The 27947-nt window shown below is 40.3% G+C and overlaps 1 protein-coding gene across 6 annotated transcripts in view; it reads right to left on the reverse strand.

Moving 5' to 3' along the window:
• Positions 1–11788, reverse strand: part of COBLL1 (cordon-bleu WH2 repeat protein like 1) — a 167258-nt gene extending 155470 nt beyond the window's left edge. For 2 of the 6 annotated variants that reach the window (XM_018063983.1, XM_018063937.1), the window contains exons 1-2: positions 11709–11787; positions 10907–11021 (exon numbers count right to left, since the gene is read on the reverse strand). In XM_018063983.1, the coding sequence (XP_017919472.1) occupies positions 10907–11021; positions 11709–11718 (125 nt within the window). In that variant the 5' untranslated portion in view covers positions 11719–11787. Of the gene's footprint in view, positions 1–10906; positions 11419–11478; positions 11648–11708 lie in introns of those variants that run through there. The other 4 variants (XM_018063956.1, XM_018063946.1, XM_018063973.1 and 1 more) reach the window with 4 other exon arrangements.

Genomic DNA, 27947 nt, shown 5'->3' on the forward strand with positions numbered 1-27947 from the left:
TTTGGGGGCAGAAAATGCTTTCTAATAACCTAAGATCATAGAAGTGTTTCACAAATTAATAGTACCAGAGTTACCAATTGAATGTAAGAGATTAAAGACTACAAACCTCAATTTGCTAGTTTAGCGCCTGCGTAGTCTAACAATTTTGCACCACTGCCTCCTCTTCTCCCATCAGGGACTGTTCTGCTCTTCATTTTTCCATCACTGAATATATTTTGCCTATTTTCCTGTTCCTTTCTTCACCTACCTTCCCAAATAAAATTGTAATTACCTCTACTTAACTCAGCATGAATCTATTTGGCTAACCAAAGAAGGAAAAATGTCAAGAAAATTCTCCCCTTCACAAACCATGAAATTTCACTTTTTTTTTTTCCCATGAAACAAAAGTGTAAAACCATAAGCAGATCACTTAAGGGCTCAATATACAACTGAAACACACTTAATGTATTCAAATATAAAAAATCAAATTACATACAGATATTACCATTTTTTCCACTTTATTTTAAAAATAAATACTTTGAACATTGTTTCTGCGCTGACATAGCCAATTTTAGACTTGTTTTCCGTTTTGGTTGTGCTGTAGGGCATGCAGAATCTTAGCTCCCCAACCAGGGATCAAACCCACACCCCCTGTAGTAGAAGCACAAAGTCCCACCACTAAACTTCCAGGGAAGTCCCCAGTTTCAGAATTTTAAATACATACATCAGTGAAAACTGTTTCTTGTTGGCAGTGTTGATTTTAAACTGGGTTTTCAGGATTCAAGGAAGGAAAAAGCCTCCATTCTCAGCTCCTAAAGGCTCCCCTCCTTTTCTTGCATATTCTCCCATCCACCTTCACAAGAGTCCCTGACTCAGGGCTGCACTGGTGAGTATCATCCTGAGGAAATACTCCAGGGGCCACAGAGATAAAGTGTGCAAAGTTCAGCCCTGAGACACACCCTCACCAGTCACACAGATCACAGGCCAGGATGCACAATCATCACAATAAACAAAGGCTTTGACTGGGTTTGATTTGAGAGCATAGCATTCTGAAATGCCTTTAACTAGTAAAGCAAAATGGCTAAGTGCCAGAATTTTAAAAAATTGTTTCTTGACAGGAAATTTTATGATATCCCCTGTGAAGACTGGTAAGTGGCAAAGATGTCGATGATAAAAATAGCTATCGCTGTACAACTCCCTGCCTCCTATACTGAATGTGCCTTCAGTATAGCCCATCATTTCTGGATACTCCTTTGATTGGTCCTTTAACACCAATGGAACTTGGGATGCTTTTGTGTTCAAACTATTACAGTTTTCTGTCGAGTTCAGAAATTTGATCTCTACCTTGCCTAGATTTTACAGTGATATAAGGAAACTGAGAATTCCCCAAATCCAGGACATTCAAATATTCTACACTGCCAACTTCAACTTGTGTTCTGCTAAATACCTGGAAGAATACAAAAATTACAGCAAATATTCATTCAGCACCTTCAGATAACTTTCAGAATTGCCACTAAGTTGAGCTTGAATAATCTGCTTAGTGTCCTAAATAACTGAGTCACACAAAAATAAAAGTCCAAAATATTTGGTGTGCAACACACACACACACATATACATAATCCTAAATTTAATTAGGAAACTCTAAAAATGCCTCTAAGTGCATTCATTCTAGGCTATATCACTTATAACTACTAAATTAGCTAAAAACACATTCCTAGGCTTCACAGAGTTATCAGCACAAACTTCAGGACTATGTTTTCTTAACATCATCTAAAAGTGAATTTCCTATGTATTTCCGCAGACATACAGGACCACAACAGATGAACAGATTATATGAACTACTCTTGGACACTGCTCCTTTCAGATCAGACTGTATATCAAAAATGTATGATAAACTAGAGTAAACCATAGGTTGGAATAGGTTCTAGATACAAAATTTGTCTTAAACTGAAGAAAGACGACTAAGACAAATGTGTAAAAAGTAGTTTCTCTCCACCTGCCAACATTCTTTGCCACTTTCGGCTTTGCTCTTTTGAAACACAGCAAAAAAAAAATTTTGTTTAAGGTAAAGCATCTAACTGCTTCCTGGGAATGGGCACCTTATATAGAAACAAAAGAGAGGGAGGTAGGACAGGTTACTCAGCAATTCTGCAGCCAGTAACTAACAGAACCATGCACACCCGAGAATAACGAGAGCTGCTAAGACCGCAAAACACAGAGGCTGTCCCGTAAGATAGGGACCCTGTCTATTTCCTGATTGTCCCAGAGCTGGGGTACCTGACAAAAAGGAGGAGACTGCTCCTCTCTCGGCCACTTCCACTTTGTGTGTAACGTGCAACCACGTGAGCACAAAGAAGAAAAGCAATTCAATGGCTTTATAATTATCTTGACCACTGCAAACTCAATTGATCTAGAAACTCCAGCACATCCATCAGACGTGGGAAAGGCAAAGTGGTAGCCATTTTTGGATTTAGCAACTCAATTTCCTGCTTTCCCAGAGCAACTGAACTGATACACGACTATAGCAGCTACTGAAACTCTGGCTGTCCCCCTTGGGGTTATTCTAATACTTCTTCACTTCCATTTCTCCAGAAACAATGGCATGTGTGAATGTGCTTGCAATAGCAGGTATACAGGTTACAGAGATGAAAGTCAAGGACTAGTGATAAATGGCCCACATAGATTTGAGCATCTTAACTCTATTTCCTCAAAAATAAATATTGGTGTTAAGTACAGAAGCGGCAAATCACATCGCTACAAAGTGAAATGGTGTAATTTTTAAAAATACGCCAAAATGCATACAAAGTAGTTTTAATCTCTCAACTTAATTACATTGAGAAACAATGCATTTTTCCACTGATATTATTGTTTAAAAACATATTATGATTCCCTTGGTATTCAACCCTATTTAAAATCAAGTTACACCTTACATGACAAAATCAAAATCATTATTTTAAAAGCAGATCTACATTTTGAACCCAAAGTGTTTTTTATCTCAGGTTCTTTTCTGATCCCACAGCAGAGGCTCAACTCTGAACCGCTTTGAAAGCGAAACTTGCTCAGTCGTATCTGACTCTTTGTGACCCCATAAACTATACAGTCCATGGAATTCTCCAGACCAGGATACTGGAGTGGGTAGCCTTTCCCTTCTCCAAGGGATCTTTCCAACCCAGGGATCGAGCCCAGGTCTCCCACATTGCAGGTGGATTCTTTACCAGCTGAGCCACAAGGAAAGCCCAAGAATACTGGAGTGGGTAGCCTATCCCTTCTCCAGCGGATCTTCCCAACCCCGGAATCTAACTAACCAGGGTCTCCTGCATTGCAGGCAGATTCTTTACCAACTGAGCTATCTATTTTTAAAAATCAAATCCCATCCAATATGGATGGCATTTTCACTTTTAATTCCATCCAAAGCAATCTTCTCCAAGCCTGAGGCAATTACCAAGGAAAATCCCTGTCCTATTAATCCATACTCTTTTTCAAGAAGTAATTATTTATTTACATTTTCTACAAAGCTCTGCTTTCAGTGGAGGAGGGCATTCAATAGGAAGGGTACATGAGTACATACAGGAAAGGACAGGAATTCAGAGATGATTTTTCTCCCTGCTCACCTAGAACCTTCATCCTCACCATGTCACAACCACATACCTGAAAGCCGTAATGAGGCTACCCCCTTTTTTTTTTCTAGAAAGTAGAAGTTAAGAAAATGACTCAGTTCTGTAATGTACTGTGTTTCCCTCCCACCAAATTCCTGAAAGCCTGCCTCTGTATGAGCTATCAGTCTGAGCTACACAGCATGAAAAGGCACATCACGATACTGCCCCATATAGGATACCTAAATATCTTCATTTGTTCCCTGTGAAACTTGGAAATTGTAACCTTTGTAAAGATGTGTAATTATTTAAAATACAGTAAAAGTTGCAAATAATTCTTAGTTTTCGGCTTTCTACCAGTTGAGCTTAAACTGTTTCTCCTGTCTGCATTCTTTGCTGTTGTAATGATGAGATGAGCATCCCATTTAAAGCATTTCTTGGTCAAACTACTCCACAATTCAACTCCACAGCATTTTTTTTCCATTTCCCACCTCCCGCCTAGCTTTATTGAGATATTACAGAATGCAGTATTTTTACATACCTGACAGAAAAACTATAATGGAAAAGACTGACCATTACTAATTCTTAGCAAAACTGTGGAACAACTAGAACTTTCACATGTTGCTGATGGAAAGTATAAATTGGTGGAATCACTTTGGAAAAATGACTGTGTCTATAAAAGATGAATATGCATGCTTACTCTTCTGACCTAGCAATTCCACTCCTAAGTATACATGCTCATCTGAAGTGAGATTTTTAATTTTTTTTTTTTTTTTTTTTGTATTTTGCCTGTATGGTGTGGCACACAGGATCAGGGATTGAACTCAGGCCTCTGCAGTGTAAATTTTGAATCCTAACCACTAGACTACCAGGGACTCCCTTCCACAGCTTTTTTTTTTTTTTTATGTCCAAAGTCAATAAATAGTTCCAACTTATTTAAATTTATAAGCAGGAATGTGAACTTAAAGTATGGGGTGGGGGGAACAAGCTCACTCTAGCATTTTTCTAAAGACTAGTCAATCTTTGAGAATCTTTTCCAAGGGATTCATTCCTCAGATATGAAGTTTGTATCAAAACTGAAGACATTTGGCCCTTTATAAATAGCCATGGGAAACTTCTTTCTCCCATACTTTTAGTTTGTTTTTACTGTAACAGATGGGGAAAAAATTTAGCAAAGTCATTAAAAAAAAAAAAAAGGTCTTCTAATAACCGTCACTCTAATTTTAGAGCACTAAAAGCTGCATCATATGAAACATTATTATAAAGACAGTTTGCTTAACTGGAAATAGGTATAGGCTGAAAAAACTAGATGGGAATTAAGTATACCTTTGGTCAAGCTTCTCCTAGGCACATTTGTTTCTAAACACTTTTATCATACATCAGTCATTTTTCACGAAAGAATCTCCAGCACAGAAGTGTAGAACTTTTCTTTAAAATATATTCTGATAACACATCAATGTTATAATTTCTACATTGCTTGCCAACAGGCCACGCCTAAGTTTTCACCTGGTGGGGGCAGGAGGAAACACCTGATCACCATTGAATATAAACACTTACTATAAGAATATCTTGCTTTATGCAAACAAGTATCATTTTGTTCTAATTTATAAGTTCAATACTTACATGCCTCCCTCCCAAGTAAATAAATTTGGAATCACCACTACTTCATTTACCAATTTCATAAGTTGGCCCATGGGATCAGCAAACTTTTTTCTGTACATGGAGAGAAGGCTAATAATTTTTAGCTTACAGATCATAATATCTCTGCCTGGACTACTCAGCTATAATATGAAAGCAGCCATAAACAATATGCAAATAAGTGGGTATAGGTGTGTGCCAATAACGCCTTACAAAGACAGGTAGAGGATAAGGGATTACTATCTGGAATATGAAGAGAATTCATAAAACTCAACAGCCAAAAAAAGCAAACCAAATGAAACATAGGAAAAAGCTTTAATAGACATTTTTCAAGAGAAGATATACAAATGGCAAATAAGCATGTGATATGATGCTCAACATCATTAGAGAAAAGCAAATCAAAACTACAATGAGACACCATCTCACACATAACAGAATGGTTGCTTTCAAAAAAATAAAATAACAGATGTTGGCAAGGATGTAGAAAAACCAGAAGCCTTGTGCTCTGTTCTGGGAAATGGAAAATGGTATAGCTGATATGGAAAACAGTATAGCTGTCCTCGAAAAAATTAAAAATAGGATGACCATGCTGTGTGTGCTGTGTTAAGTTGCTTCAGTCGTGTCTGGCTCTTTGAAAACCAATAGACAGTAGCCTACCACGCTCCTCTGTCCATGCGATTCTCCAGGCAAGAATACTGGAGTGGGGCCATTTTCTACTCCAGGGGATCTTCCCAACTCAGAGATTGAATCTGCATCACTTCTGTCTCCTGCATTGGCAGCAGGGTTCTTTACCACTAGCGCCACCTGGGAAGCCCAGGATGACCAATAAGATCTAGAATTCTGCTTCAGAAAAACTGAAAGCAGGGTCCCAAAGAGACAGCTCAACACTCATGTTCCTAACAGCAATAGTCACAGTAGCTAAAACATGGGGAGCAACCCGTGTCCATAGATAAATAAATGCATAAAAGTAGATTGTTATTCAGTCTCAAAAAGGAAGGAAATTCTGATATATGATAAACATGGATGAATCTTGAGGATACTATAATAAGTGCACTAAACCAGTCACAAAAAGACAAAGACAGATTCCACTGATGCGAGGTGATAAGAGTAGTCCAAAATCATGGAGATAGAAAGCAGAAGAGCAGATGTTAGGAGTGGTGGGGAGAGGAGAAATCGGGAGTTAGTGTTCAAAGGGTACAGAGTTTCAGTTATGCAAGATGAAAAGAGTTCTGGAGACAGACGGTGGTAACAGTTGAACAACAATATGAATGTACCTAATACTGAACTGTACACTTAAAAATGGTTACGATGGTAAATTTTGAGTGTATTATACCACAATATAAAAAAAAAAAAGGAGGAAAACATAATACAAACAGATAGAGGGCCCATTTCAACCTTCTGAACAAAATTTGCTGACCAATGAACCATGACATTTTGAATCCTAAGCATATCCATAGTATGCTTTTAAAGTTAATATCAAAGTACCGCTTCTACACTAACAGCACTTTCTTTTTTTCCTGCATAGTTACAAACAGTTTTTTAGCAAAGCTCTTTAGATCGAGAGCCGGTCTCCCAGTGCCCAGAAAAATGTGTTTTATATAAAATAAGGGCTCACAAGTTTTGACTAATTAATTGCATTAGAGGAGCTGTCTCAATAAAATGAAGCTTGAAATTTATAAATACAACTGGCATTTCAATAATAAGGTTAAGTGATAACAGTATTAAATTACCCTCTAATACATTCAGAGAAAATTATAGACTTTGAAAAAAATGTCTAGCAGTGTCTTAATAAACACTTTCATTTTTCTTATTTGGTCAAAAATCCTACATTTGAAACTATGCTATAATAAATTTAATTGCTGCCTAAGAGCAAAAATAAGTCCAGCTATGACATATCTGTCATCTGACAAAAAGAAAAGTGCCAATTTACTATGAGATAAATCATCCCAAACACATGAAAATGTTAAATATGACTTTAAAGACATAAACCAAAAATTTAAGTTTTTTCATATGCATTCAATTTTGTCGGATTTTGTTTCTTTAAAGATACTACAAACATAGTTTTAAGAAGAATCAAGACAATGTATGCATAAGGCCACTTTAAATAATCCATTCAGTATCATCCATGGTAGCAAACATCCTGGGTAACAGGCCTAGGGATGAAGAGCATAGTTTTGAGGATAAGACTTTGTTTTTATTACTCTTGCATATCTTAGCATTGCATAGCCTTCGTATGTTAATTAAGTTATCCGAGCCCCAGTTCCAAAATCATAAAATGGAGTTAATATACTTCCTCAAAAAGTAAAAAAATAAAATTAAATTAAACAATACTATAGAGCATCTAAATGGAATCTTTCAAAAGGTACAAAGAAAGCTGAACTCTAGGGTCCTGAGCTCATTAAAAATGATTAATAGCAGCCACCATTCCATTTATGGCTTCATCTTTATCTCAGCTGGTGATACCTGTTTAATCAGTGGTTCTCAGATCTGAATGCATATTAGAATCACCCAGCAGTATTTTAAAACTCCCCATGCCCTCCTCCCCTCCTAGACCAATTAAAATTAGGATAGGTAGGAGTGTGAGAGCCTGTTTTAAAGATACCCAGGTGATTATGTTGAAACCTTTGCTAAGGCATTCAGCTTCTAAGTAGTCAAAACACATTAGCTAACAAGACCTGTTTAAACAATCAAAAGCAAAACTTTCAAACCAAAGATGCCTCCAAATAAAAACTAAAGGAAACAGCTGCTAAATCATTTCTTAATTTTTTACTATGCCTTCAATTAGCTCCATAGCGCCAATGCTGCAAGACGATAAAGAAATATGCAAATGTGCCATGCCGGAAAATTTGTTTCAGAATCAAAACACCAATAAGGTCCCTCAAAGCAAGGTCAACTTTTGACATTTAAATTTCAAAGAGTTAAAAATATCTATCCACTTTGGCAAGTAAAATCACCAGCACTGGTAGCTCTAAAGATAATGAATCCATCTGAAATGGTATCATATTGTGATCTGAAAAAGATTAAAGGCAATTAATGCAATGAACTAGGCGATTAACACCTGGGTTTTCCTTCAGGTTTTGCCATTAATTTGCTCTGGGCCTTCAAAAATCACTGTCTCTGTGCTTCAGATTCTCATTTGTAAAATAAGGAGTTGCATTAAATTTCTTTAAAATGACATGTACAAGGATCTAAAACTTGGAAAAGTACTTACAGAAGCATTTTTTAGAGCAGCAATATTCAAGAATAAGGACTAAGCTAGGCCTCATAAGTTATTGGAGTCATGAATCATGATTTAATTAGTAAAGAATATGCTTTCCAAACCTAACATTTTATTATAACATATAGATTGGCCCTACCACTTCCCAAAGAACTGTCCATCTCTTTGATGATTCCTTTTTTTCTCTCAGAATTAAAACCTTTTTAATGTACTGGGGTTTTGAGAAAAAGAACAAAAGTAATATTGAATAATAAATATTCAACAAATACTATATAACAGGCACTTGGAATACACCCAGGGACAAGACAGACAAGTGAAAGCAGAGAAGTAATTTTTTTTTTTTAACATTTATACCTTTCAAATATTGTTAACTTCTCCAAATAATACAGAGTAAAATGATATGGGGGAGGGGATGTTATTCTAGATAAGATGTTGAAGCATTTTTCAACTTACCTCTTCTTAAATTTGGAGAGGGCAGGACAAATTTTCTAAAAATATGTTTTCTTCATATTTGAGAAATTAGATAAAGCAATTTTGTACATTCTTTTGTAGCACAGAATTTCAGTTTAACCTTTAAATCCTCAAAAGTAAAATCTGAAGTGTCTTACTACAGTCGTGCTTATCATTAGAAAGCTCTTCTCATTTCCTTTATGTCAGAGGCATCTGACCTCGCCTGTTTTACTCACAGAATTATTTGATTTCTGAACACCCATAAAAGTATACTAGTGTATTTTGTGTACGTGCATATGCTGTGTTTTTTTTTTTTTAATAGTATCTGTGTATGTGCTCAGTGATGTCAGACTCTCGGCAACCCTATGGACTGTAGCCCTCCAAGCTCCTCTGTCCATGGGATTTTCCAGGCAAGAATATTGGAGTGAGTTGCCAGTTCCTCCTCCAGGGGAGCTTCCTGAGTCAGGGATCCAACCCACCACTCCTGAATCCTATATTGCAGGCAGATTCTTTACCACTGAGCTATGGAGGAAGCCCAAACAGCACCTTAATCTAATCCACTTCCAAATCCACCAATTTAATACTATTTTATTTTGAGGTACCCGAATACATTTCAGTATTCCTGCAGCTGCCTTTAGACATTCACGCTTTTATGATTAATATCTTCCTGCCAATGAACTTCTTCCCCCATACATCCTAAGGTGATAATATATATGATCATATCTAAATAACGAAAAAAGTGGGTAAAGAATAGGAACGGAAGTCAACAGAAATACAGCTATTTGCAGAGGGGAGAAGATAACTAACTGGAAGAGAAAGAATTAATTCATACACTGCATGTTTCCTCTATGTAAGCATTATACTAAATATCTTTTATATTAGTCATGCTGCTTTGAGACTTTTCCATGTTTCCTCTAGGCAACTGCCAATGTTCGAATGGTCTCTGATGAATAAACATGCTGTGACTTGCTTCTAAGGAAACGTGTGTCATGTTCCGGGATAAAAATGACTTTTCTACTCTCAAATCAAGAAAACTGTACAACTCTCATTCATTAGCTATAAAACAGATTTTTCCTTCCCGATTCTTTTCCGAATGTTCATGGTCTCTTGAGAACACTGCTGTGTTCCGATTAACTATCGGAAAAGAAACTGAATTGGGGGAACATCTGAAGGAAAATGTTACACTTTCCCAAAGGGATTTCCCACTTCTGAAGTTCAACTAGCGCCCATGTTAAGCCTTCACTGTTTACCAAGACGAAGGTTATTCTCAGGTTCTCCCCACCTCTTGTAGAACTACCTGTTCTCATTACTGTTTACCCAAACGCTTAGCAAGGTGATTATTAGCATATCTGGCAGGAAGACGTGCTCCATTGAATATTAACTCACCATGTGACAGCCCCTTCCATTCCAATCTCTCCTAACCATGTGAGGGTACAAAGAAATGTACCGTGTTTGCGGTCTGACTCTGCGCTAGGCTTTGGGACTGGCAATTGGCCACAGGCACACACATACCCACAATCAGAGGCGCGCACCCGGCCGGGTCCCGGAACTGTCACTGCGGGCTGACAGCTGGCACCCCTTCCTGTCGCCCTCCACCCGCTCGCAGAAAGCCTCTTCCTTACAGTCACCTTGACACGGCTCACCTGCTGAGCCTCAGCCCTCGGCCAAGGAAACTTTTTTTCCCTTTCTCAGGAGCTCACTTACAGGTACCGTCCGCCGGTCTCCCAGAGCCCCAACAAGGAGCCCTTTGTTGCCATTTTTGCTCCCGGAGTCCTTACCCAATTCTTGGCATTCAGCTGCCCTTTAGCAACTCAGAGCAGCTCGGGTAGGAAAGCAATCAAAAGCTACCGAGCCCCGACCCCGGGGTGGCCTCCGAGGAGGCCGGGAGGAAGCAGCCCCGTCGGCCGCGTGTCCCGCGGCTGGTGAATTCGGCCGCCGACGGGGCGGCGAGCTGCCAGCCAGGTGACGGGTGAAGGCCCGGCAGCTCTCGACCTCCCGGGTGAGCGGCGACGCGGCGCTCGAAGCTTACCCTGCGGGTGCGGCCGGCGGGAGCGCCGCCGGAGCGTCCTGCACGCGCGGGGCTCGGCCGTCCATCGCCTTGAAGGGCGCTGCGCGGGCTCTGGCTCCGAGGCAGCGCGTCACTGCTGGAGTAGGAGAGGCCGGCGGGTCAGGGCGGGACGCACGTTTCCCCGAGGCCCAAGCGGGGCTGGCTGCACAAGAGCCCGCCCGAGCCGCCCCCAGCCCGGGACCCGCCCGCCCGCCTTCAGGGCGCGCTTCCACCTGCGGGCCCGGCTCCCCGCCCGCGGGCAGCGCCGCCGCCGGGTCTAGCGGCCGCCGGGAGCGGTGGCGGCAGGAGGCGGCGCTGCAGCCCCCGCCCCGCGAGGTTACTGGGTAGCCATTTGGCGCCTCTCGGGGAGGGAGCGGAGCTGCCCAGGCTGGAAGGAGGAGGAGCGGGGCGAGGCGCACAGGCACAGCCGCCACGCCGGCAGCGCGATCCCGGGCTCCGCCGGCCGAGTTCGCACAAACAAAACGCCCTGGGAAAACTTTTCGCGAAGAAAAGTTGGGAGGGCGCCTTTGTTTTTTCCCACCCAGCGTTCCTACTTTCTTTTCAAAAGGACACAGTGGCTCCCTGTTCTCTCCCGCGGCTTCCTCTCCCACTCCTCCCTCCCCCGGCGCGCTCGCGTTCGGCTCCCAGCCGGGACTGGGAGGAAGGGGAGAGCGGCAAGCCTCTCCCAGGCTCTGCCCCGCGAGGGCCGGGCCAGACAGCGCCTCCTCTGCCCGTGGGCGGGTGCCGGGCGGTGCGGAGCCTCTCGCCGGGCCGGCTCACTCACCCTGCCCCATCTCCGTCCCTGGAGCCCGGGAGCTCACAGCCGCCTCCGCCTGACGGCCGCCCCGAAGTAGCGATGGGGCTCGGCGGCATCAAAGCGAGACGGGCAGCGAGCCGGAGAGAGGAACGGGGCGGGGATGGGAGAGCCCTGAATGGTAGTTTCCTTCCCCCGGGGCTTCGGGGTCCAGCTGGGGGAGCCGAACCGAAAGGAGGCTCCCGCGCGGCGTGTTCTCACTCCCACCGCTAGGGCATCACTCCGGGAAACCCAGCCGGACAGGTGGGGAGGAAGGGAGCGTACCCCCTTGCGAGGACCGGAGCGGAGGACCTGGGCGCTGCGGAAGTACCAGGAGAAACCCTCAGAATGGGGCCTGCAGCTTGCCCTCCCTGCAGTCTGATCTCCGTCCAGGGTGCTTTCTCCCCCGCCCCCCGTCTCCCCCAACTTGACCTTTGAGGTTGCTATCCTGTTAAAAGCATACCTGTGACACTGTGATCTTTCTAACTGGTGGCAGGTTTAAGCTTGTCCTGTCTTCAGAGGCATTTTCCTTTTTTTTTTTTTAATTTTTAAGCTTTTAACAGCTGTGACATGAGGACCAGACAATATATAACGATCTATAAACTAAGAATCGAATGACAGGTTTTATTCACCTCTTGAAAGTTTTATGGGAAGAAAGGACTCACATAGGCACAACCATGTACTTGTGTATACGTTTTAGTTCCCACGTGCATGCTCTTTATGGGATTCTTTACACCTGACAAACAAGTATTTGTAAATCCTGTGTGCTATTATATGTGCCTGCCAGGTTTTGTAAGGCGCAAGCCATTTCTGATGGGCCCGAAAGAAAGTCTGCATTCCGAAAACTAATGTGAATTAATGAAGAAAGTAACTTTGCAGTTTAAAGTATTTCCATCAACTGTAGTAGAGACATTAAGTGAAAGAAGGTTGTAAATGAGGCCTGTACTGTGGTATTAGCATCCTGTAGTACATCTGTTAGCCATTTCGCCCTATTGATACAATAACATTTGGAAGGTGGTAAAAATTAGGTTGATACTTAGAATCACTGCTTGACTAAATGTTCTCTCAGTTATATACCCATTGTAGCTGAATCTACGGGGATTGATACAAAGATCGCTGAAACTAAGTAACATACAAAATATCTAGCAGTATGCCTTTTGTCTCTATGGAGAGGCATTAATTTAATATTTATTCGCTCCTGTGCGGGATATATGCCTTTCAGTGTATCTCTGAGTATAAAAAGGAGAAAAAAGTAGCTTATGTGGATTATAATATCAGAACCATACCAGAAAAAATTGCTTTTTCAACATTTTCATTGATATTTATATTTATCAAATCTCTCCATTTAAATCCATCTGAATTTTAGTCTTTAAATGACACAGGTTAAACAGTTTCATGAATCAGATATGTAACTTTCAATCGCTAGATGAAGAATAAACTTCAGTTAGTTTCAACCTTCGGAGAAGGCAATAGCAACCCACTCCAGTACTCTTGCCTGGAAAATCCCATGGACAGAGGAGCCTGGTTAGGCTGCAGTCCATGGGGTCGCTAAGAGTCGAACTCGACTGAGCAACTTCACTTTCATTTTTCACTTTCACGCATTGGAGAAGGAAATGGCAACCCACTCGAGTATTCTTGCCTGGAGAATCCCAGGGACAGAGGAGCCTAGTGGGCTGCCGTCTATGGGGTCACACAGAGTCGGACACAACTAAAGCAACTTAGCAGCAGCAGCAGTAAACTCCATTAGTCTAATTTGAACCATAAAACGTTACCATAACATGACTACTGAAGGCATTTTGAGTGCTACCAATTTTTCCTGTCCTCTTTCTGGGTTTAGGTATAGAGGAGGATTATACTCTCCACCCCACTGAAATTAGGTATGGTGGTATAACTTGTAAGTGAATGTGAGCAGACATGTAATGTTTCATTTCCTGGTAGACTCATTGACAGGCCAGTGCTTGGTTCTCTAGGTTCCCTTCCCTTGCTGCTGCAATCGTGAAAGGTTATAGTAAGATGGAAGTGGCACAGGACTGAAGGACGCTGGGATGCCCTATTATTACCCTGAGCACAGCTGCCCTGGATAGCCTAGGATCTACAACAGAATCTGCATAAAGCAAGAAATAAACTTGTTTTGGCTTAAGCTTCTGAAATATTGGAGCCATTTATTTTCCAGCATGACTTAGCCTACCTTAGATATAGTTGACCATTTTCAGAATCCCTAATAGGCTAGACTTAGTATTCTCATATGGTGGGCACTAAACTGTTCCCCCTATAGTCTGCTGGTTACATAGTTTATTAGCAAAACAGTAAACAAAGTTGCTATAAGTCTTTATATATAATAGTGGGAAATTATCCTACTCCCCACATCCTTTTCTCTCATTGTGATGAACTCCTGCAAAATTGTCCAGGTTTCCAAGATTCTGCTCAATTTCTATTTGGAAATCTCCTTTGACCTCTTGATCCAGTCATGGTTAATGCATGTGCTTAGGTGTTATATCCTCTGGAAGACTTTCTGGACTACACATAAAGAACTGGCCCCTACCTTTCTTAGCCCCCATTAGATTTTGCAAGGTGGGGCCAGGCCCCATGACACTTTGTTTGTTATTCATTTACAGAAGAACACAACTGGAGTGTTTAGGGGGACACCTCTTATTCTGTGTCCTGAAAGAACAGCCCAGAACATGGGCAGTTCTCTGCATATATCTGTGGAATGAATTAAGGAGTAAAGTGAAAGTCACTCAGTCATGTCTGACTCTCTGCGACCCCATGGACTATACAGATAGCAAATCATTACTTTGTTACCTGATGGATCTGCAGGTCTTGCACACACAAAAAAGATCTTTTAAGCAGCAGGATTGATGCTTTATATTGGGAAATAATATATCAGTAAAGGTCACTGTGACAGTATGACTTATTCAAATACAGTCCTATTACAAGCAGTCAGTTTTCACATTCCAGAATAAATGGCAGGTATTTTTTATTTGTGTTTATGTTTCTCACAGAAACCTTATTTGAAATGTTTCATTATTTACTGTTGCTTTTTACAAATGAAAGGAATGGAAACTCTTTCCATGGAATTCTCCAGGCCCGAATAATGGAGTGGGTAGCCATTCCCTTCTCCAGGAGATCTTCCCAACCCAGAGATCGAACCCAGGTCTTCCCCATTGCAGGCAGATTCTTTACCAGCTGAGCCACAAGGGAAGCCCAAGAATATTGGAATGGGTAGCCTGTCACTCTCCAGTGGATCTTCCTGACCCAGGAATCCAACCCAGGTCTCCTGAATTGCAGGTGGATTCTTTACCAGATGCACTACCAGGAAAGCCCTATTAAGGAGTAAGGGAATCCTTAAAAACTCCACTTCTAGGTTACTTGTAAGAGGTGAGTGGGACCTCAAGTCAGGGAAGGTCTTTACAATTCAAAGGGTCTAGTGGATTATTTAAAAAGGAACAGATAAAAGTTGAGTTTGTTCTATTAGAGAGAGAAGATTTATTCTCTGCATGGAATTAGTTTCAAAATCACTATCTAGAGAGAGAAAGTCTAGCTACATATCTCTCTGAATGATGATCTAGACCTCAGATTTCTTCTGGAGAATATTAAAAGGGAAAGAGGTTTACATACTAAATAAATAAGTATATGCTTACATAAAAAGACATATACTGGTTGAACTGGGCAATGCAAAACGTGTTAGAAAATGAAATTGGGGTATGTCTAAATATTTTGGGGTATGTCTAAACAATCTCAAGCTCATGGACAGGCTCTTCTGTCCATGGAATTTCCAGGCAAGAATGTTGGAGTGGATTGCCATTTCCTTCTACATGGAATCTTCCAGACCCAGAGATTTAACCTGCGTCTCCTCCTAAATATTTCACGAATTATTTGGAACAATGATAGTTTTCTTAATATTTAGGTGTGCTCTTGTTCGTGGCTTCCCTGGTGGCTCAGTGGTAAAGAACCTGCCTGCCAATGCAGGAGATATGGCTTTTGTACTGGTATAAGTCCTATTGAAGAGATTTATGTCAAATGGAAATATCATGTTTCTGAGGTGGTAAATATCTTCCTAGGCATTTCATTTTTGCATATTACAACATTAAGAAAATGATTATTTTATGTCTTCCAAAATTGTGTGTGTGTATCCAACTCTTTTGCGACCCCAGGGACTGTAGCCTGCCAGGCTGTTCTGGCCATGGGATTCCCCTGACAAGAATACTGAAGTGAGCTGCCATTTCCTTCTCTAGGCAATCTTTCCGAACCAGGGATCGAACCCATGTCTCCTGTACTGGCAGGCGGATTCTTTACCACTGACCCACCATAAGAAGCCATAATAGTTTACTATTGTTTTATCTTCATAGCTAAAGAAGCTATGTTTTATAGCTTTATCATTCACAGAGTTCCCCTAAATGAGTTAAAACAGAAAGTGTTGTTAGCATTCAGATTTCTCTATAATAAAAGGTCCATAAGAGCTTTATCTCAAAGTACCAAAAATCTTTCTTTTCTTCGCTGCCAGGACTCCTAGGCCAGGTTTTTTCCTTTAGTCACTACTGCCTCTCTCTTTATCATTGGCATATCTGCTTGTCCGTCCCCTCCTATTCTTCAACAGTTGTTTCACAGGTGAAAAGAAGTCAATTCACTAGACATATATTTGTTGAAATCTTAGTTTCTTTAATATAGAAATTGCTATTTTTCTCTCTCTCTCTTTTTTTTTTTTGATTGGAGGGCAATTGCTTTACAGTGTTGTGTTGGTTTCTACCATACAACTTTGCAAATGAGTCATAACTATATATATGCTGCTGCTGCTGCTAAGTCACTTCAGTCATGTCCGACTCTGTGCGACCCCAGAGACGGCAGCCCACCAGGCTCCCCCGTCCCTGGGATTCTCCAGGCAAGAATACTGGAGTGGGTTGCCATGTCCTCCTCCAGGGGGTCTTCCCGAACCAGGGCTTGAACCCACGTCTTTTACGTCTCCTGCATTGGCAGGTGGGTCCTTTACTAGCACTACCTGGGAAGACCAAAACAGGCTTATTTTCATCCAATTCACTACAACTGACTAAAATTCTTTCCTTTTTATAGCTGAGTAATTTTCCATTATATAAATGTATCACAAATTCTTTATTCATTCATCTGTCAATGAACATCTAGGTTTCTTTTATGTCCTGGCTATTATAAATAGTGCTGCAGTGGGAACATTAGGGTCAATGTGTTTTTTTGAATTGTGTTCTCCTCAGAGTATATGTCCAGTAGTGGGATTGCTGGGTCATATGGTAGTTTTATTGCTAGTTTTCTTGAGGAATCTCCATACTGTTCTCTGAGAGGTTGTATCAATTTACGTTCCCAGCAATAGTGCAAGAGGGCTCCCTTTTATCCACAACCTCTCAAACATTTATTTTTTGTAGATTTTTTGATGATGGCCATTGACCACCTAACTGCCTCCTGAGATACCTGCAGGTCAAGAAGCAACAGTTAGAACTGGACATGGAACAACAGACTGGTTCCAAATCTGGAAAGGAGTACATCAAGGCTGAATATTGTCTCCATGCTTATTTAACTTCTATGCAGAGTACATCATGAGAAACGCTGGGCTGGAAGAAGCACAAGCTGGAATCAAGATTGCCGGGAGAAATATCAATAACCTCAGATAGGCAGATGACACCACCCTTATGGCAAAAAGTGAAGAAGAACTAAAGAGACTCTTGATGAAAGTGAAAGAAGAGAGTGAAAAAGTTGGCTTAAAGCTCAACATTCAGAAAACTAAAATCATGCCATCCAGTCCCATCACTTCATGGGAAATAGATGGGGAAACAGTGGAAACAGTGAGAGGCTTTGTGTTCTTAGGCTCCAAAATCACTGCAGATGGTGACTGCAGCCATGAAATTAAAAGATGCTTGCTTGCTTCTTGGAACAAAAGCTATGACCAACCTAGACAGCATAATAAAAAGCAGAGATGTTATTTTGCTGACAAATGTCCACTTTGTCAAGGCTATGGTTTTTGCAGTGGTCATGTATGAATATGAGAGTTGGACTGTAGAGAAAGCTGAGCACTGAAGAATTGATGCTTTTGAACAGTGGTACTGCAGAAGACTCTTGAGAGTCCTTTGGACTGCAAGGAGATCAAACTAGTCAATCCTAAAGGAAATCAGTCCTGAATATTCATTGGAAGGACTGATGCTGAAGCTGAAACTACAATACTTTGGCCACCTGATTCAAATAACTGACTCACTTGAAAAGCCCCTGATGCTGGGAAAGATTGAAGGTGGGAGGAGAAGGGGATGACAGAGTATGAGATGGTTGGATGGCATCACTGACTCGATGGACAAAAGTTTGAGCAAGCTCTGGACGTTGGTGATGGACAGGGAAGCCTGGCATGCTGCAGTCTATGGGGTCACAGAGAGTCAGACACGACTGAGCGACTGAACTAAACTGAATAATGAGTGATGTTGGGCATCTTTTCATGTGTTTATTGTCCATCTGTATGTCTTCTTGGAGAAGAGTCTGTTTAGGTCTTCTGCTCACTTTTTGATTAGGTTGTTTGTTTTTCTGACATTGAACTGTTTATATATTTTGGAGATCAATCCTTTGTCAGTTGTTTTGTTTGCAATTAATTTCTCCTATTCTGAGATTTTTTTTCCATCTTGTTTTTAGTTTCCTTTGCTGTGCAAAAGCTTTTAAGTTTAATTAGATCCTATTTGTTTATTTTTGTTTTTATTTTCATTACTATGAATTGGATCAAAGGGGGTAATGCTGTGATTTATGTCAAAGAGTGTTCTGCCTATGTTTTTCCCAAAGCATTTTATAGTTTCTGGCCTTACATTTAAATTTTTAATCGATTTTGAGTTTATCTTTGTGTATAGTGTTTAGACGTGTTCTGCTGCTGCTGCTAAGTCACTTCAGTCGTGTCCAACTCTGTGCGACCACATGGACTGCAGCCCACCAGGCTCCTCCGTCCATGGGATGTTCCAGGCAAGAGTACTGGAGTGGGTTGCCATGTCCTTCTCCAATGCATGAAAGTAAAAAGTGAAAGTGAAGTTGCTCAGTTGTGTGGCTCTTCGCGACCCCATGGACTACAGCTTACCAGGTTCTTCTGTCCATGGGATTTTCCAGGCAAGAGTACTGGAGTGGGGTGCCATTGCCTTCTACATAAGAAGTGTTCTAATGTCATTCTTTACACGTAGCTGTCCAGTTTTCCCAGCACAATTTGTTAATGAAGCTATCTTTTCTCCATTGTATATTCTTGCCTCCTTTGTCACGGATGTGTGGGCTTTTCTCTGAGCTTTCTATCTTGTTCCATTGATCTATATTTCTGCTTTTGTGCTGGTACCATTGATACAGTTGGTAACTGTACAGCTGGTACAGTTTTGATAACAGTAGATTTGTAGTGTAGTCTGAAGTCAGGAAGGTTGATTCCTCCAGCTCCAATTTTCTTTCTTAAGATTGCTTTGGCTTTGGGGGATCTTTTGTGTTTCCATACAAATGTAAAATATTTTGTTCTCATTCTGTGAAAAATACCATTGGTAATGAAAATATGGAATGCTTCACAAATTTGCATGCCATTCTTGTGCAGGGGCCATGATAATCTCTGTATCCTTCCAATTTTAGTATAGGTACTGAGGAAGCAAGCATTAGAAATCACTATTTTATGAAAAATTCTCGATTTTTTTTAATTCGAAAGCTTTTTTCTTTTTGAAGACAAAGGTATACATAGGAAAATATTTTAACAGTTTTTAATTGATTTCATGTTTAGTATAATGTTTAATATATGTAATTATAAAACTTCAGTTCAGTTCAGTAGCTCAGTCATGTCTGACTCTTTGCGACTCCATGAATTGCAGCACGCCAGGCCTCCCTGTCCATCACCAGCACCTGGAGTTCACTCAAACTCATGTCCATCGAGTCTGTAATGCCATCCAGCCACCTCATCCTCTGTCATCCCCTTCTCCTCCTGCCCCCATCCCTCCCAGCATCAGAGTCTTTTCCAATGACTAAACTCTTCGCATGAGGTGGCCAAAGTACTTGAGTTTCAACTTCAGCATCAGTACTTCCAAAGAACACCCAGGACTGATCGCTTTTAGAATGGACTGTTTGGATCTCCTTCTAGTCCAAGGGACTCTCAAGAGTCTTCTCCAACACCACAGTTCAAAAGCATCAATTCTTCGGCACTCAGCTTTCTTCACAGTCCAATTCTCACATCCATACATGACCACTGGAAAAACCATAGCCTTGACTAGACGGACATTTGTTGGCAAAGTAATGTCTCTGCTTTTGAATATGCTATCTAGGTTGGTCATAACTTTCCTTCCAAGGAGTAAGCATCTTTGAATTTCATGGCTGCAATCACCATCTGCAGTGATTTTGGAGCCCCGAAAAATAAAGACTGACACTGTTTCCACTGTTTCCCCATCTATTTCCCATGAAGTGATGGGACCAGATGCCATGATCTTCGTTTTCTGAATGTTGAAATTTAAGCCAACTTTTCCACTCTCCTCTTTCACTTTCATCAAGAGGCTTTTGAGTTCCTTTTCACTTTCTGCCATAAGGGTGGTGTCATCTGCATATCTGAGGTGATTGATATTTCTCCCAGCAGTCTTGATTCCAGCTTGTGTTTCTTCCAGTCCAACGTTTCTCATGATGTACCCTGCATAGAAGTTAAATAAGCAGGGTGACAATATACAGCCTTGACGTACTCCTTTTCCTATTTGGAACCAGTCTGTTGTTCCATGTCCAGTTCTAAACGTTGCTTCCTGACGTGCATATAGGCTTCTCAAGAGGCAGGTCAGGTGGTCTGGTATTCCCATCTTTTGATGAATTTCCCACAGTTTATTGTGGTCCACACAGTCAAAGGCTTTGGCATAGTCAATAAAGCAGAAATAGATGTTTTTCTGGAACTCTCTTGCTTTTTCTGTGATCCATTGGATGTTAGCAATTTGATCTCTGGTTCCTCTGCCTTTTCTAAAACCAGCTTGAACATCTGGAAGTTCATGGTTCATGTATTGCTGAAGCCTGGCTTGGAGAATTTTGAGCATTACTTTACTAGCATGTGAGATGAGTGCAATTGTGTGGTAGTTTGAGCATTCTTTGGCATTGCCTTTCTTTGGGATTGGAATGAAAACTGACCTTTTCCAGTCCTTTGGCCACTGCTGAGTTTCCCAAATTTGTTGGCATATTGAGTGCAGCACTTTCACAGCATCATCTTTCAGAATTTGAAACAGCTCAACTGGAATTCCATCACCTCCACTAGCTTTGTTCGTAGTGATGCTTTCTAAGGCCCACTTGACTTCACATTCCAGGATGTCTGGCTCTAGGTGAGTGATCACACCACCATGATTATGTTGTTCATGAATATCTTTTTTGTACACTTCTTCTGTGTATTCTTGTCACCTCTTCTTAGTATCTTCTGCTTCTGTTAGGTCCATACCATTTCTGTCCTTTATTGAGCCCGTCTTTGCAAAACTTACAGGATTCATTTTGTCCATTGAAATTGCTTCATGAGTGTTTGTCAGTTAAATTTAATTAAAAGCTTTACTATATAGTTTTTGATAACCATGGTAATCATGGCTATTTTTATATGTAAAGAATGCTCATGAAATTTATAACATGTAAAATAAATGACATACTCAAATGAAGTGGTAGTATAACTATTCATGTTATCAAGTGTTACTGTAATAAATGCCTCCTGTTTATCGCATATCACATGTCTCTTATAAATGGCGTTATATGTCTATATCATCGTAAACATTTCTAGGCATAGACTTTCTAATTAATATGCATACTTTCTAGGATAAAGATAAGGCCTGGAGAAACAAGCATGGCATGTGGATCTATAAAATATTTAGTACAGCGGATATGCAGGAGGGCCAACTTCTCAGTACCCATCCAAAGTTCAAGCTACACATTTAGATAAGTCAGCACCATGTTGTCTAAAACCCACTTTCTCCTTCACTTTTTAAGATGCCCTTTTGTCAAAGTGAATTTCTGTTCTTTATTATGTAATCTGTTACTGATTGGCAGTAAGTTTTCTGACTCATTGGAAGAGAATATTCTCTTTTAGGTCATTAAAGTATCAGTGGTGTTAAAAAATACCCGTGTGATTTAAAATTTAAATGCCATTCAAATAATGGTTATTTCCTCTCTTTTAACAAAAGGCTAAGGATGAAAAATCAATTTAAATAGTATCTATTTGATATAATGCAATTAAAATCTTGGTGTTTAGCATTTTAATATTGCCTGTTAAATTGCAACTATAACTGGGAACTACACTTCTCCTTTTATAAATTCTAAAGAGCTTGGTAAACTCTTAACTGCTTGTCAGTTTCCATGTATCAAAATGTACAACTTTGAGCCAGGCAGCCACTGGCTCTGGCTTTCCAGGCCTAAAAATCTAACATGTCTTAGCACATTTCCTTCTGGCAGGGCTTGCCACCCCTTTCTCTGCCTTTTCTCTTGGGAGGCTGAGTGAGCATGTGTGTAATTAACTACCTACCACAGTGGCTCAGGCTCTGGAGCCAGGCAGATTTGAGTTCATGTCCCTGGTCTGGCTATACACTGTCAGGGTGACATTAGGAGAATTACTGTTCCTGGTAGAGAAAAACAACCAGTGAAGATAAAATCGGTGTCCAGGGAAGGTAATGGAGATCCTTTTCTTAAAGAATGTTACAAATGGGAGTCACCCGTGTCCTGGTTAAAGCTCTGTTTATGAAGCAGAAGTCTTCCTGCTCCAAGCTGAGACTTCTGGCTTTTTGTGCTTTTGATGATCTTAATCAAGTGACTCAAGCAGGGAATTTTCAATTTCCTTATCTCTATAATGAGTTTATAAATATTCCATGATCTCTAAGTTCTTTTTGTCTCTGTCTGTGCTGAGCAATCAAGCTCACTGTCAAGAACTGTTGAATTTTATAGGTGGATGATTAATAAAAAGACTTTATACTATAACACCGTGCAAAACACTTTTGTTTACTGAGACTGGGTCAAGCCTTTCAAGAGTTTGCAGAGACAGACGCTGCTATCCCCACTTAACAGTTCTGGAAACTGCAGCAAGTGACTTGCCTGAAACTGCAGTACGAGTGAAATGGCACAACTAGGAACAAAAATTACTTCTGGTTTCTATTTTTTAATTTTTTATTGACACTACAGCTACTTTGCTGCAAGGATAGCACTTTTAAAAAGTGCTACCACAGCAAATTAATGTTATTAGGTAAATAGCATGTTGAACATCTTTTCCCATCTCTGAACTCTAGGTCAGGGTTGAAGGTATAGTGTTATCAGACATTGCAAGACTAGTAGGTAGAAGATAAGACTACTTGAATAAAGTGGTTTTCTTATTTGGTATGTTTTTATATGATGACATAGTTACAGGAGCTATTGTGTAAATTTCAGGGGTAATAATATATATTTTCTAGATATTTATGATTTTCTGTTTAAATAAAGTGATGACTTTGCTCAGAAAGGAACATTCTCATACAAAGATCTGGGAATGTTTTAAATAAATACAGTTATTTGGGGGATAAAAACATAAAAATGGGATTAAGATGTTCTTTCTGAAGATACTAATGAAAATTGTGTACAACCGTATCAGTTTTAACCTCTTCATTCTCTGATACATAAAAACTTTTTATGATAATCAGTGACCTTTTATTTGGAATATCACTAAAACATAGTTTTACACCTGGCAAAAGTAAAGCTACTTTTCTCTCTATATATTTTGATTTGGATTAAGTGTTGCCTCATAGCTCCAGGCATGATTCTTATGCATATTACAAATTTTGCAATCTGTTAATGCCATAGAACAGGCTGAGCTATTGCTATCGTTACTATTTCAACACCCAAGAGCTTCCTTCCAATCAATTCTGAAATATCTCAACTTTTCTCTTCTCCCCGAATGTTAGAAGAGGTTGGGGAATTTAAGAGTAAGTTGGTGAAACACAGTATTGCTAGTTTTGGAATATAATCCTTCCATTCAGACTTTAAAGTCAAGTCAATTCAGTGAAGCTAGTAATTTTATAATTATCATAGATTTATTAATGGGTATTTGTAATCCCATATCTGAAGGAAAATTTAGAAATAATTTTGTAAGTTTGTTCATCAATAAGATGGTGATAAATTAGTATGATACTCTATGTTGTAAGGTTTGAATTATGAATAAACATTTTTTAAAGTCTAACTGTAACAAACAGGGATCATACAATGTTAAATCTGAGGAAGTCTTTGGAGATTGTCTACTCAAACCATTCATTACATTTATTAGAAAACTGAGACATAGAGTAGTCAGATTTCACCAGATGTCCAGTTAAATTTGAATTTCGGATGAACAATAGGCAATTTTTGGCATAAATATGTCCAATGTAATATTTAATTATACTAAGTAATAATTTGTTGTCCATTTGAATTGCAGATTTAACTGGGTGTCCTGTGTTTTATCCAGCAACCTTACCCACAGAGGTATCTAAACGTCTTTCTTTTTTTTTTTTTTTTTTGGCCATGCCATGCATGCAGAATCTTAGTCCCCTAACCAGGCATGGAGCGTTTGCTCCCTGTGGATTGCTAACCACTGGACTGCCAGGGTTCCATAATTCTTTTCAAAGGGTATACAGTTAACTATACACTGATGAAGGAACAGAATCTGAACAATTAAAGGCTTACAGAAAACTCTTCCAAAGAATTAAGTTCTATAGTAGAATGTTTTAGAAAAGCAAAGTAACAATATGTCATAAACATAATTTTATAAAAATTGAAAATAACCAAATCATTTAAAATAGAAACTTTCTAATCTCTTGATGCTAGTAACCAAATTCTGAATTACTTTATTCTCTTAGAATTTGAAAAGAGCTCACATTTAAAAATCAGAGTTTCTTTTTTTTTTTTTTTCTAAAACAAGAGTAGCTCAATTGGTCCTCACTGTTAACCAGAACTGAATAGCAGCTATTCCTCTAAGCATGTTTCTGAATATGTCTAGTCAATGATTAAAGTAATTTTTAGGTATAGTGAAACCTTAGCTATGAAAAACTAAGAATAACTTAGTATCATATAGCTCTCAGTTCAGTTCAGTCGCTCAGTCATGTCTGACTCTTTGGGACCCCATGAATTGCAGCACGCCAGGCCTCCCTGTCCATCACCAACTCCTGGAGTTCACCCAAACTCATGTCCATCAAGTTGGTGATGCCATCCAGTCATCTCATCCTCTGTCATCCCCTTTTCCTCCTGCCCCCATCCCTCCCAGCATCAGAGTCTTTTCCAATGACTAAACTCTTCGCATGAGGTGGCCAAAGTATTGGAGTTTCAGCTTTAGCATCAGTCCTTCCAAAGAACAGCCAGGACTGATCTCCTTTACAATAGACTGGTTGGATCTCCTTGCAGTCCAAGGGACTCTCAAGAGTCTTCTCCAATAGCACAGTTCAAAAGCATCAATTGCTTGGCGCTCAGCTTTCTTCACAGTCCAACTCTCACATCCATACATGACCACTAGATAAACCATAGCCTTGACTAGACAGACCTTTGTTGGCAAAGTGATGTCTGTGCTTTTCAATATGCTATCTAGGTAGGTCATAACTTTCCTTCCAAGGAGTAAGCATCTTTGAATTTCATGGCTGCAATCACCATCTGCAGTGATTTTGGAGCCCCAAAAAATAAAGTCTGACACCGTTTCCACTGTTTCCCCATCTGTTTCCCATATAGCTCTAGTCTGATCTAAACTTGATGTTTTAGATGATCATTTATTTTATCATATATTTTTATTACCATAATCTACCTTTATTCATTTTTGTGGGTAACATATGACAAACCCAACACTTAAGTAGCACTGATGTACTGGTATATTAAGCAGCCTCAATTATAGAGAGGCAAACAGAAGTCTTGCATGGGGGCAGGAGGTGGGAGGGCTTTTCCTGGAAACTGAGGCAAGGCTCTTCAGTTGCCTTATTGTGTCCTGAAGTTCTTACTTAAATTTTTCCATTTCTCCTTGAGCAAATGTATCCTTTTCATATAAATCTCCAAATTAATCATCTCACAAATTTTCAAAATTACATGAAGTTGATAATATTCTACTTGATTAGCCTTGAAAAGAGTTGTAATTAAATTGCGTATTTTCATTTCAAATATGTTTGTTCATGTCTTTTTCATTCTTGTTAATTTTGCTAAAGGTGTGTCATGTTATAAGACAATAATGAACTTTAGCTTTGTTGATTTCCACTACATATTTATTTCAAAATTTTTCTCTAAAATTTTTAAATGCTATTCATTGCTCTGTGAAGTGGTCCCTGGGAAAAGGTAAGCTTGGGGTTAAAAGTCAATTTATCAGGCAGGTTATAAAGATGATACCTTTCCTGACTGGGAACTTGGACAAAAGATTTAGATACCCTCCAAATCTAAAACTCTTTGTTTTTGAGAAGTGAATTATTTAGAAACAGTAGTAGTTGTAGCTACTCCAAATTATAATTTTCTTTTTTGCAGGGCCAGGAATAGAGACATAGACAATGACCATATGAACACAGTGAGGGAAGGGTAGGGTGAGATGAATTGGGAGATTAACATTGACAAATATACACTACCATGTGTGAAATAATTAGCTAGTGGGAACCTGTTGTATAGCAAAAGGAGCTCAGCTAGGTGCTTTGTGATAACCTAGATAGGTGGGGTAGGAGAAGGCAAAGGCAGCCCACTCCAGTACTCTTGCCTGGAAAATCCCATGGACCGAGGAGCCTGGAAGGCTGCAATCCATGGGGTCGCTGAGGGTCGGACATGACTGAGTGACTTCACTTTCACTTTTCACTTTCATGCATTGGAGAAGGAAAGGGCAAACCACTCCAGTGTTCTTGCCTGGAGAATTCCAGGGACAGGGGAGCCTGGTGGGCTGCCGTCTATGGGGTCGCACAGAGTTGGACACGACTGAAGTGACTTGGCAGCAGCAGATAGGAGGGGGTAGTGGGTGGGTGGGAAGTCCGAGAGGGAGGGGATGTGTGTATACATATAGCTGATTCACTTCATTGTACAGCAGAAATTAACAAAACATTGTAAAGCCATTATATTCTAAAAAAAAGTATTCCTTAGAAATGTGAAATAATATAAATGGTTAAAAAAAAAGAAAACAGGTATTCTGGAGAATAAACTAATGGTTACCACTGGGGAGAAGAAAGGGGACGGGGCAGTATAGGGGTGAAAGTGAAAGAAAGTGAAGTCAGTTAGTCCTATCCGACTCTTTGGGATCCCTTGGACCACCAGGCTCCTCAGTCCATGGGATTTTCCAGGCAAGAATACTGGAGAGGGTTGCCATTTCCTTCTCCAGGAGATCTTCCCAACCCAGGGATTGAACCCAGGTCTCCCACGTTGTAGGCAGACACTTTACCATCTGAGCCACCAGGAATATTGGGGTTTGTTCAGTTCAGTTCAGTCATTCTGTCGTGTCCAACTCTTTGCGACCCCATGAATTGCAGCACACCAGGCCTCCCTGCCCATCACCAACTCCCGGAGTTCACTCAAACTCATGTCCATTGAGTTGGTGATGCCATCCAGCTATCTCATCCTCTGTCATCCCCTTCTCCTCCTGCCCCCAATCCCTCCCAGCATCAGAGTCTTTTCCAGTGACTCAACTCTTTGCATGAGGTGGCCAAAGTGTTGGAGTTTCAGCTTTAGCATCATTTATTCCAAGGAACACCCAGTCCTTTAGAATGGACTAGTTGGATCTCCTTGCATCCAAGGGACTCTCCAGAGTCTTCTCCAACAGAACAGTTCAAAAGCATCAATTCTTCAGCATTCAGCTTTCTTTATAGTCCAACTCTCACATCCATACATGACTACTGGAAAAACCATAGCCTTGACCAGACGGACATTTGTTGGCAAAGTAATGTCTGTGCTTTTCAATATGCTATCTAGGTTGGTCATAACTTTCCTTCCAAGGAGTGTCTTTGAATTTCATGGCTGCAATCACCATCTCCAGTGATTTTGGACCCCCCAAAATAAAATCTGACACTGTTTCCACTGTTTTCCCATCTATAGGGGTAGGGAGTATTAAAATACTCCTACAATATAGGAGTAAGAGGTACAAATTATTAGGTATAAAATAAGCTACAAGGATATATTATACAATAGCTGCTGCTGCTATGTCGCTTCAGTCATGTCCGACTCTGTGCGACCCCATAGACAGCAGCCCATAAGCAGGGAAGCCCACTATGCAATACAGGGAATATACAGATATTAATACAAAACAGCCAATATTTTATACTAACTCTAAATGCAGTACAATCTTTAAAA

Source organism: Capra hircus, chromosome 2 (genome assembly GCF_001704415.2).
Source record: "Capra hircus breed San Clemente chromosome 2, ASM170441v1, whole genome shotgun sequence".
NCBI classification, from domain to species: Eukaryota; Metazoa; Chordata; class Mammalia; order Artiodactyla; family Bovidae; genus Capra; species Capra hircus.